General features: G+C 39.7%; 1 protein-coding gene across 2 annotated transcripts in view; it reads right to left on the bottom strand.

Moving 5' to 3' along the window:
- The window catches only part of TMEM161B (transmembrane protein 161B), a 51,294-nt gene that overhangs the window by 31,362 nt on the left and 7,370 nt on the right, over positions 1 to 12,562 (bottom strand). For both annotated transcript variants that reach the window (XM_082335921.1, XM_082335920.1), the window contains exons 2-3: positions 7,983 to 8,086; positions 1,401 to 1,481 (exon numbers count right to left, since the gene is read on the bottom strand). In XM_082335921.1, the coding sequence (XP_082192047.1) occupies positions 1,401 to 1,481; positions 7,983 to 8,086 (185 nt within the window). The remainder of the gene's footprint in view (positions 1 to 1,400; positions 1,482 to 7,982; positions 8,087 to 12,562) is intronic.

The following is a 12,562-nucleotide window of genomic DNA, read 5'->3' on the forward strand; positions in this document are numbered from 1 at the left end:
TAATTGTTCTGGTGAAAGTCAGAGCACATGTTCTGGATGGCAAAAGACTGGCAAGACTGAGGAAAGGCAATAAGAGCAATGTACAATTATTATTTCGCAATGCGATTGTGTTTTTCTGTTTAAGGCTCCTATGGGTGGACTTAAAGTTATAGTTATGCAATTAAAGTTAATTTTATAGATGAATAAATCTTACTGGACAGTTATAAATTGTAATGGTATTCACAACTATTTTGCTTCAATTTGTTACAAAAAACAGTTAGATAAAATGAGTTTCTGAATTTGAAACAATATTGCAATAAATGTAAAATTAAAGTTATTTAATATCAAAGGAAAAAATTTTTTACCCCAAAGTGTGGCAAATAAGGTTGCTAACCATGTAGCTTAAGAACTAAACAGGAAAAAAAGAAATAATCTGTTCATTGTAATATGATATGTGCAGTTTGTGGATTCTAAGAGTCCATACCGGAATAAAAGAAAAAGGACTAAAGAAAAGCTTGTATGTCACCAAAAAGAAAGCCAGAGGGGTTGGTTTGTTTGTTTTAAACATAGCCAATTCAGAAATCTTGCATCAACATAGCAGCTCCACTACCTCAAGATGTCTTGGGTCTTGCTGCAGTTGTACTTCTGAAAGGCTGTTCCAGAACTTCACGCCTGAACATCAAAAATCTGTTTCCACCTTAAGCTGACAGGCAGCTATCCCACCCCTCTCAGTCTTTTTTTTTTTTTTTTTTAGGTTAAACAAGCCAAGCTCTTTTAGTCTCCTCTTGTACGACAGACTTCTGTTTCCTGGATGATCCTAGCAGCCCTCTGTTCACCTGTTCACATACGAATTCATTTTTCTTGAACATGAGTGATCAGAACTGTACACAATAATCCAGATAAAGTTCTGCACTGGTACCTTGTCCAAGAGGATTAATATTTCCATATCTCTTCTACTACAAATACCTCACCTAATACATCCTAGGAGCACATTTACCTTTTTCACAGCTGTGTAAGAGTGGTGGCTCATAGTAATCCTATGTTGAACTAATGTACCCAAATCTTTCTTTTCTTCCTTCAAGACAAAGATCTTCAGTCCTATAGAAGATTTGCTTTCCTCAGTTTTCATCCAAATGAATACATTCACTAAAAAAACTCCTTGCCACCAAATTAGCAATTTCATAGACCAATTTTGTGGACTGGAAAACATCCAGTACTGCACAATTTGGGCATATTCAACTCTCAGTTAAACTGAAAGAACACAGTTCAGTACAGAGCTGTAACAATGAATTTAAGCAGGGCAGTCATATGCAACTAGCAGTTTTTAACTCACACAAAAACATCAGTTGGCTGGCAAACATTATATAGATGATGCTGGAAAAAAAAGGAAAGAAAAAAAAAATCTTAAAACAAGTATTTACCTATCTTTTTTGCTCTTCCCTCTTTGTTTCCCTGCAAGAATCCGTAGTTCTTCTTCAGTAGGATGCTGATACCACCGTAAACTAAAGAAAAAGAAAATCTTAAGTGAAACATTATCAGTATTAACAATTTCGTGTTTGGGTTTTTTTAAAAAACTATGTATCAACACAGATCTGTATTCATATTAAAACATTAATCATTGGCAACACCTAAGAAAAGGAATTGCTCACACTTCAGAAGAGACAGACACCCTGCAGTATGACGTGGATAGGCTGGAAGAGTGGGCTAACAAGAACCTTATGAAGTTCCACAAGGACAAGTGTAAGGACCTGGGGGTGCTGGTGGACAGGAAGCTCAATATGAGTGACCAGCGTGCTGCTGCAGCAAAGAAAGCCAACAGGATGCTGGGCTGCATCAAGGGCAACACCAACCAAGATAGAGAAGTCATTATTGCACTCTAGTCAGTACTTGTCAGGCCACACCTGGAATACTGTGTTCAGTTTTGGTCCCTGTTATGCAAAAAAGATGTGGACACAAAGATGATCAAAGGACTGGGAAGCCTGCCTTATGAGGAAAGGCTGAGAGAACTGGGTTTCTTCAGCTTTGAGAAAAGGAGGCTTAGGGGAGACTTTATCACCATGTTCCAGTGTTTAAAGGGTGGCTACAAAGAAGATGGAGACTCTCTTTTTACAAAGAGTCACAGGGAAAAGACAAGGGGTAACGGGTACAAGTTACTCCTGGGGACATTCCAACTGGACACGAGAGGAAAATTTTTCACAAGGAGAACAACCGGCCATTGGAATAATCTCCCCAGGGAGGTGGTGGATTCCCCAACTTTGGACACTTTTAAGATTCAGCTGGACCGGGTGCTGGGCCACCTTGTCTAGACCGTGCTCTTGCCTAGAAAGGCTGGACCAGATAATGCTTGAGGTCCCTTCCAACCAGGTATTCTGTGATTCTATGAAAATACCCTTGTGTGCAAGTACCAACCCTGCCTGAACTGAACAACCACAGCTAAACTTCAGTTCTCTTCAGCATATGAGATGCTTATTCATAATTAGATAGCTTTGCCACTTTTTCATTCAAGTGAAAGCCCTTCACTTCTCAAAACAACAAATTTTCAAGTTATCATCAAATACAGCAAAGGTTGCACTGATACTGGAAAAAGTTCACTAGAATAATTACACCATTAAAATTACCCATCAGAACCATATTCTAAATTATTTTATAAAGTATAATTATGCCTCTCAAAAAAACAGTACTTTTCCAAAATCCAGAATAGTTATTATCAAATAACCATCACCAGTCTTTTTTCTTAGGCAGAGCAGATCATAACATCAACATTCCTTTCCTAAACATCTCTTTAGTGATATCTTCAACTCCTACTAGAAAAAGTGTTACCAAAAAAAAAAAAAAAAAAAAAAATAATCACTAATTTACATGTAGCTGAGATGCAACTTCTTCCACTTTCACAAGTCAATGCACCATTCATTGCTCATTTATTTAAAAGGTAAGTACTAGCAAGGAAATTCTGAAGAGGAAAAACAGAGATCATTAAGTCTCTAGGATGGTACATTTTACCTTAATCTCTAAGCATGGCAAGAACATTAGTAGCTGAAACAAGGCCTTTTCCATACTCAACAAAGGAGGGCTGCTATCCATATGCAGGAAGGATGTCACTCTGATCTCCATTCTGAAATGATGAGGCAAAGGAGCCCCTGTATTAATGGGAACAGACTTGGGAAATTTATCTGTATTTATGTGGAAGTACTTTTCTGGAGTAGGAGGTCACTAACTGGTGACACAGGTTAACATACAGTAATGGTTAGAGATAGTGCAGCCATCGGTACTTCTCACATTAAGAAAACCTCATCAAGTGGGACCATTCAAATCTATACTGGCAAATTAGAGATTATGTTATTAGAGATTATGTTACATCCAATTTCAAAATGATTGCAAGGCAAATTTGGAAAATAAACATCAAACCCAAATAACCTCAAGCCAATTGATAACTCTTGATTCCCAGCTCTGTTTTGGAAAGGCTTCCTGTCTTCCTGACTCATGCTAAAAGCAGAGAAAGTCCTAAATACAAGCAGCCACAAGAAGCAATATTATACATCTTCTACCTTCCTTACAATAGCATGAACACTTGGTGTGTGCACACGTGCTGCAAGAGACACTGGATAAAGACTGCAAGAAAGAATAGGTACAATTTTAATGAAATGTATGTATTACTGAGCATATGCCTGTCTGGCAGATCTTACAGGAGACACAGCCCCTCCTCCGTCCTGATACTGTCTTTGACACTACACTAAACCTGGCTGAGGACAGGAAAGTGGCAGTGAAGGAAAATGATGCTACAAAAATACAACACATTTCAGGAGGATCTCCCCGTTTCGGCAGTTTAATTGCTGGTATAATGAAGCATTAAATAGGCAGTTGCACAGAGCTCATAGACATCATCTTAAAATAATTTACAAACTGGCATGATGGATAAGTAAGAGTTCAAGCCAGCAATATTACAAAGAATACAATCTGGTTAACAGGGGGTTCCATGAGCCTGTGTCAGTAGGTACTGCTGGGCTAATCAATCAGCTGATACTGGGATTTTTTCAAGAGAAAAGAACTTCAGTACCAACCAACTATACATCACAGAAATCCAAACCATTGCACGCTGCAAATTTCCCTTGAAGGAATTCACTGCCAGTTCAAAAACTGAAAATGGCAATTACTGCAGACTTAGCATGAACAAGAAGTTTTGCGGGAGAGAAGAGCTGAATTTTTTTTGTGGGTTTTTTTTTGAGGCATCAGTGAGAGTGAAAGTTATTTCATTAATTTATTTTTATTATATGTGATCCCAGCTTAAAAATTTGCTGTTTGCAAACTTTGCTGCAAAAGAGACTTTGTTAAGACTGAGAATCACACAGGAACTAGAGCATCTACCTTTTCAACCAAGATAAACTACATTGGAGATACTAACTTTGTCCTATCTTTCACACAACCTAGAGAAAGTGGTGGAAAGCAGAGAAACAGTCTTCTGCTTTGTCATTCACCATCTCCCAGATCTGAACTTAGCATGCTGAGAGTACCACAAGTAGTTCTGCAATGATGAAAATCACTAGTGTCGGAAGCTAATTTTTCACTATCTTTCCTCCACAGACAGAAAAATAGTACCTATTACAGCAGAACAGACAAAATTCTTGTTCTGTGTAACATTCTAACACAAACCAAACACTTAAACCACAATTTGCTTTTAATTACACTATAGAATTATATTGCAAGTGATTCATAATTACAACTAATAAGATACAAGAATTTGGGGATTTTTTTTAAACCCCGCACACCTTGCATTTAAAATCTCAAACCCAAGAGATCTGAACAAACATTTTCACAAAGGTAGAGCTAAAAAAAAAAAAGTAGTTCATATCTGCTTTAGCTTATATATGTTTAAAACTGAGATCCCACAACCTATTACTTTGTAGCTCTGACATATCCAAGTTAGTCTGAATAGCAACAGCAGCACAGATATGCCCCAGTTAATTTGAATGAAGGTCATTAATGACTGCACAACAAAACACCCTTTTTCTCCGGTCTTCCTGAAGTGGCCTGAAAATAGAATGTAGCTGAGTGTCCTGGTTTCAGCTGTGATAGAGTTAATTTTCTTCTTAATAGCTGGTATAGTGCTGCGTTTTGGATTTTGTATGAGAATAACACTGATAACACACTGATGGTTTAGTTGTTGCTAAGTAGCGTTTATTCTAGTCAAGGACCTTTCAGCTTCCCCTGCTCTGCCGGGGGCACAAGAAGCTGGGAGGGGGCACAGCCAGGACAGCTGACCCAGACTGGCCAAAGGGCTATGCCATACCGTATGGCATCATGCTCAGTATATAAACTGGGGGAAGAAAAAGGAAGGGGGGCAGGGAATGTTCAACATGATGGCGTTTGTCTTCCCAAGCAACCGTTGCACATGATGGAGCCCTGCTTTCCTGGAGATGGCTGAATACCTGCCTGCCGATGAGAAGGAGTGAATGAATTCCTTGCCTTGCTTGCATGCGCCGCTTTTGCTTTCCCTATTAACCTGTCTTTATCTCAACCCATGAGTTCTCTCACTTTTACTCTTCCAATTCTCTCCCCCATCCCACCGGGGGGGGAGAGCGAGTGGCTGTGTGGTGCTTAGTTGCCCACTGGGGTTAAACCACGACACTGAACAACTTAAAAGCAACATTTTGGTAGAGCATGTTTTATTAGTTAAAAATGCAAAGGCCTATACAGATACTTAGGCTGCCAATTTATTTACTTCAATAAATATGAATGTTCAAATTCTGTTCAAGCTCTGAAAATAGCATTGATTCAAAATGTTTGTATTTCTTTATAAATTTAAGTAAACAGTTTTTCAACAGTGAATGATAACTGTTCATTCTGTAAATGAATAATTATCTTACATCTATCTATTCTAACATTCTTTTAAATTTTGAAGTGTCTCTGTTTCCTTTTAATGGACTTTGAATGTACACGTACAGGCATCTTGAAACCAACTCCCTCCCATTTGGCAAGGACTATCTGTAGACATTTCAGACAATCTTGCTTAGAAAAGTCTCCCAGCCTTTTGGAAGAAAGACACTTAAGCCAAATAACTTAAAAAACAGTTTTGGGAACCAAAGACTAGTTGAATATCAACAAAGGAAAGGAGGAGCAGGAGGTAACTCTTCCTAGGAAAGCTGGACTGATTAAGAGTATGTCCGCCTGTGCCCGCACACTTGTGTGTATATAAAACCCTCCACCACCCCACCCACACAGGTCTGTCAAAGAAAATACTGTTGGCAAAAAGACAGCAGTAAGGAAAAAGGGTTAACATAAAAGATAGTTTAGCTGACAAACTAAGAGGAGGATTGTTTTTCTTTCTGCCATTAAAATTCAGGTTCTTGTTGCAGTGAAGCTTCTGACTTGTTTTTATTTCTGGAACACAATTATTTCTGGCTCTTTACATAATTCTTGTATTCAGGAGGTTATTCACAATGACTGAAATTACAATGCACTAAAATAGTTACCAGATAAATAGAAGAACACTGAAAAGCAACAATGAGATTTTCAAGGCTACTAAAATGAAAGGCAATAATAAGACTTCCATTGACTTCAGTGGGAGCAGAATTCCATAAGCACAAGTGCAGAAATCCTGCTTTATGGATATATCAATCTGTAGGTGCGCAAAGATAAAAGGAGAAAAGGATTACGAAAAAAATTTGAACAGCAAACCTCTCCTTATCATACGCACAAGGCATGCCTTAGAACAACGATACAGAAAGTGAAAACTTCACAAGAATGAAGAACACTGGCATAATAATGAGCAATTCTTTAAAAAGAGCAATTAAATATTTAAAATTTTGAAATAAAAACTTAAATAAATCTTTTAAGTAGGACAAAAAAAGTGGAAAATGTCATTGGAATAATTGTTGATAAAAAAAACTGTGGTAGTAACACACCTTAAAAATAAATAGTATGCAATTTCATATTCATTAATGTAATACTCTTTTTAGAGCACAAAAAAGGTGATCAATACCCTGCAGGTGTGGTCAACAATGAAACTTCACACAACAATTAAGAGTATGATTGCTACTCATAATATTCACCTGACAATTACTGTTTTCCATTGTACCTAACCAGTGATGCCTAACACGCATCTAAACAACATTTACAGTAATTTTTCATCAGCAACTCTTTGGGTGATGAAATGGGGAAAATTAAAAAGAAAAAAGTTGGTAATTCTGAGACACAGATGAAAAAAGGCAATGGAAAATTATATGAGACTGGTTAAGACTCCTATGGAGCACATTATTATTCAAGGATACTCCTTCAGAAATCAGGGAGCAGAGATTTGGTATTCTCAAAATTTTAACAATTACAAAAGACAGCACACTACCTTCTAATCATACAAAGTGTTTTTTCTTCCCAAATGAAAAAACACTGTGTCTATGATTCTTTTAATATTTAAGATACTGATTTATATTCAAAACAGCTGCTGGTTTTCATTGTTATTATGGATACAGCCACACAGGGAATGCTCCCCTTGCAACTCATTATGTCTGTTTGATCTATTGTTATGAGGAAGTAGTGTATTGAAATTTATACTAATCCTGTCCTATGAAGTATTAAAAAAATAGAATTTTTAATAACTACCTAAGCACTCTTTATATGCAAGACTAATCAGCAGGTGGATTATCAAGAACACTGAGGCAGTGTAGAGAAAAAAAATCCTTCCATTCTTCAGTCTCTAATATTAAAAAGCTAAAGTGAATACAAAAGTACATAGCTTGTGCCTTTAGTAATGTAAGAGCTGGACAACAACTTTAACTTTATGACTGATACAATTAACAGCAATAAACAAGTCTGTTCTTTTACAGCAACACTGTCTTTATGCCTTGAGCTTGTAAGTCGGGTGTCACAATGCTATGGTAATAAATTGAGGAACATCAGATTAATTACTTTTCAAGAAAACAGCTTAAATTAATAAGTTTCACTGTTACTGTTCTAATGCATAATTGCATTACCACATTCACACACAGTATAGCAACTGTTTCTTATCTTACCTGCCGCTACAGAGAAGCCAACGAGCAAGAGAATAGTGAGGTATGATCTTCTGTATGACACTAGCCATTACCATGGTAACCACCAACTGTACACCTATCACACCCTGTAGAGGAATAAGATAATAACAAGTCAATATATGTTTTAGAAAAGTGCTGAAGTACCTTTAAAAAAAATTTAAAAATTAAAAACACCTTGTATGGTACGGATAACTTTTTTTTTGTTCTTTTTAAACTAGAGGGGAAAAAAAACATACCATATCAGTTTTCAAGAAAATCCCTGGAACTTGCTATAATCAGTTACATACTTCATCAAAGTATATTGCCAGGTCACAAGGCCAGCAACATATCAGACTGTAAGGCCACATGTGGACATGGTATTTCACAAGACATTATGCCTTAAAATTACATCACTGATTACAATCTTGGTTTTTGTGGTCTCTTCAGTTCTGACAGGACTTAACAGCTGACACCCCACAAACCCACTGGAATTAACAATAATTTACAGCATCCACGTCATGAAATTTCAGCTTTTGATTAGTGCAGAGCATTTGCTCCTCATCGAACTCCAGGCACAGGTGGGGAAGAGAGAGGAGGGCACACAGGAATCAGCACAGCTTCACTTTAACGTCCAACTCTTGATTTGGCACTTCAGCAAAGCCAGCAGTAATCTCACTCCCAGCCACTCAGCAAGCTTTAATTCTGACTATTGGGTTTTGTTGGGCTTTTTTTAAATAAAGCAACCGAAAGTTCTAAAGCTAAATGAGTGAAATGTTGCATTGTACTACTTTTATCCTGCACATGAGATTCTATCAACTAATACTAACATCTTGTTAAAAACCCACATGAAGCATGTATACCATATTTCCTCTATTTACATGCAATTTACAATCTATTTACACACCAAAAGCAACAGTAAAAAGAAAAAGTATCAAACACAGGTATGCAAGGGAAATGTGCAAAAACATGCATGTGAAAAGACACTAAGAATCAAGAAAGAAGCTATTTCCACTCTTCTGAACTGTTTTTCAGAATACTTTTTCATGGAAAGGAATACAGGTACTTTTTCAATCAGCACACAAAATGCCACATTTAAGTGGTGGCATATAAAAGTTCATGTTCACTTTCATTCTTAGATATCAACTTTTGGATACTGCTAGTTACTAACAATATTTTGAAGATAAAATATTACCCTCTATAGTTGTAGAAGTTGGGAATTACACTTCACTAGCTTTGCACTGATGCAATGTGCTATAGAAGGTCAGGAGGCAAAAGTATTTCTACATATGGAAGCAGTATGCAGTTAACCATTGGCAAATAAAACACAGATTAGCTCATACACTTGAGAAACATTTTCTCCAAAATTCCCCAAAGGAAGAAGTAACATTCATCCCTCAAGAACACCTCACTAGCAGCACAGCATGCAGTCCTGCCATTGTTCAAACACATCCTCTCCCCTCTAGCATACCTGCTCTCTTGGAGGAAATTTAACCACTCATTATTTTTACCAGGAGTTTCCCTCAATGTAAAGATAATCTGGGAAAGAGCAATTCTTATAGAATGGTGAAACAGCTGAGGTTGGAAGGGACCTTTGGAAATCAGCTAGTCCAACCATCCCTGCTAAGAACAGGGTCAAGTAGAGCAGGTTGCTCAGAGCCATGTGTTCAGTCAGGTTTGGAATGTCTCCAAGGACGGAGAACGGAGATTCCACACCCTCTCTGGGCAACCTGTGCCAGTGTTTGACCATCCTCTCAAATAGTTTTTTTCTTCTTTCTTATGTTTAAATGGAATATTCTGTGTTATGCTCACTGCCTCTTGTTCTCTCACTGGACACCACTGAGAAGAGTCTTCCTCCACCTTCTTTATTCCTCCCCATAAGGTATTTATACACAAGGATAAGATGCCTCCTGAACCTTGCCTAAGCTTAACAGTCCCAACTCTCTCAACCTCTCCCTGTGCTGGACAATCTCCAGTAAGCCCATGTCTCTCTTGTACTGAGGAACCCAAAACCAGATGCAGCACTCCAGTGTCTCACCAGTGCTGAGCAGAGGTGAGCACCTTTGTCAGAGTGCTGGTGATTCTCAGCATAATGCAGCCCAGGGTGCTGCTGGCCACCTTTGCCACAAGGGCTCACTGCTGGCTTATGGTCAACTTAATGATCTCCAGGACCCCCAGGTCCTTTTCTGCCAAACTGTTTTCCAGATGGACAGCCCCCAGCATGTGCTGGTGCCTGAGCTTATTTCTCCTCAGGAATATTGGCATTTCCCTTTGCTGAGCTGCATGAGAGTGCTGTTGACTCATTTCTCCAGCCCATGGAGGTCCCTCTGAATAGCAACACAACTACCTGATGCAGCAGCCACTCCAAGTTTTGTACCATCTGCAAACTTGCTGAGGGCACGCTCTCTTTCATCTTCCAGGTCATTAATGAAGATGCTAAATAACAATGACACCAGCATCAACTCCTGGGGCACATAACTAGTGACCGGTCTCCAGCTGGACTTTGTACCACTAATCCACAACAATCTGAGCTCAGCACCTCAGCCAGTTTTTAGTCCACCTCGCTGCTCACTTCATACTTCGCTCCATACTTCATCGGTTTGTCTACAAGGATGTTACCGCAGACAGTGCTGACAGCCTTACTAAAGTGAAGATAAACAATATCCACTTTCCCCCTTGTCCACCAAGCTAGTCGTCTCATTGTAGAATGCTATCAAGTTGGTCAAGCATGACTTTCCCTTCATAAATCCAAGCTGACTACTCCCAAATCCATCTTGTCTTTAATAAATTTGGATTTAGTTTCCAGGGTTATTTGTTGTATTACCTCCTCAGGGATCAAGGGGAGGCTCATCAGCCTGTAGTTCCTCTATACTCACTTCTTGAAGACAGAAGTAACACTTGACTTCTTAAGTCCTCAGCAACCACCATGACTGTCACAACCTTTCAAAAATAGAGTGAGGATGGCCAAAGAGAGGGACCTCGCAACACCACCGGCCACTCCCTCAGCACTGGCGGGTGCATCCTATCAGGAAGGACCCATGGACTTGTGTACCTACTATTTGTTTAAATGTTCCCTAACATGATAGTCTTCCATGGAGGGTAAGCCTTCACTGCTCCAGAATCTCCTATCAGTCTCAGGACCCTGGGGTTTATGAAGACAAACTTTTATCAAGGAAGACCAAGGCAAAGGCAGCATTAGTATCTTGGTCTTTCCCATGTCCTTTGCCATCAAGTCTCCTGCCCCAGTCAGCAGCAGGCCCATGTTCTCCATCGTAATACATTTGCTGTTGGTATACTTGTAGAAGGCCATCTTGTTCCCATTCATGTTCCGCATCAAACTCAACTCCAGGTGGGCTTTGGCTCTCCTAACCCTGCTCTGTGTTCACCCACGTACATCAGGATTGTTCTTGAGCTTGGAGGAGGTGATCCTTGAAAGTCAACCAGCTTTCCCAGACCCCTCTTCTCTCCAAGACCATATCGCATGGGATTCTTCCAAGCTGAGGCCTGATCAGGCCAAAGTCTGCTCTCCTGAAGTTTAGGATTGTGAACCTGCTACCTGCCTTGTTTCCTTCTCTCAGGATCCTGAACTCTACCATCCAACAGTCACTGCAGCTGCACAACCTTCACATTACTGATGAGTTCTTCCTTGTTTGCAAGTCCGAGGTCCAGCAGAGTACCTCTCCTCATCAGCTACTCAATCACCTGTGTTAGGAAACTGCCATCAAAGCACACAAAAAAATCTGCTGGATTGCTTGTGCCCTGCTGTGTTGTCTCTGTAGAAGATACTAGGGTAGCTGAAGTATCCTATAGGACCAGCACCTGGAAACCTGCGGATTCCTCCCATTGTCTGAAAAAGGCCTTATCTTCTACTTCTTCATGATTAAGGCTATCTACAGCAGACACCTACAACACCACCACCCACGTTGCTCTGTCCTCTAGTCCTTACCCATAAGCTCTCAGATGGTGTATTATTCATTTCATGGCAGACCTTCATGCATCCCTGCTGCTCTTTCACTTAAGAGCAAGTCCCCCTCCTCGCTATCCCAGCCAGTCCTTCTAAAGGGCCTGCGTCCTTGGGCAGCACTCCAATTGTATGAGCTATCCCATCACATCTTTGCTATCCTAATGAAACTGTAGCTCTGCAACTTCATACAGCCCCCTGTTTTCCCATTTTCTCCCCATTCTGCATGCATTAGTGTACAGGCAGGTCAGAGATGCACCCAAGTGTGCCAGTTTCCCAGAAGAGGTATAAAAGCTTCTCCCCCATAATGCTGGCCTCATTATCTGTGTACAAGTATTTCCTTGTTTGTGTTTATACACTTGTGGGGGGCCCCTTCTGCCCTGTTTAGTTGTTTTCAAGGACTCCTTTCCACATCACCCTGCATCCTTTGCTTTAGCAACCCAGTCCACCACTTTTTCCTCTTGATTTGAGTTATCACCTCCTTCCTCTCTCAGTCCTAGTCTAAAGCTCTCCATACAAGTTTGGCTACCCTGTTGGCAAAGGTGCCTTTGCCCCACTTGGTCAGGTGAATCCCATCCTTTCCCAGCAGTCCTCGAACCTCAGAGAGCGTCTCATGGTCATACAG

Source organism: Platalea leucorodia, assembly GCF_965183815.1.
Source record: "Platalea leucorodia genome assembly, chromosome: Z".
In the NCBI taxonomy this organism is placed as follows: Eukaryota; Metazoa; Chordata; class Aves; order Pelecaniformes; family Threskiornithidae; genus Platalea; species Platalea leucorodia.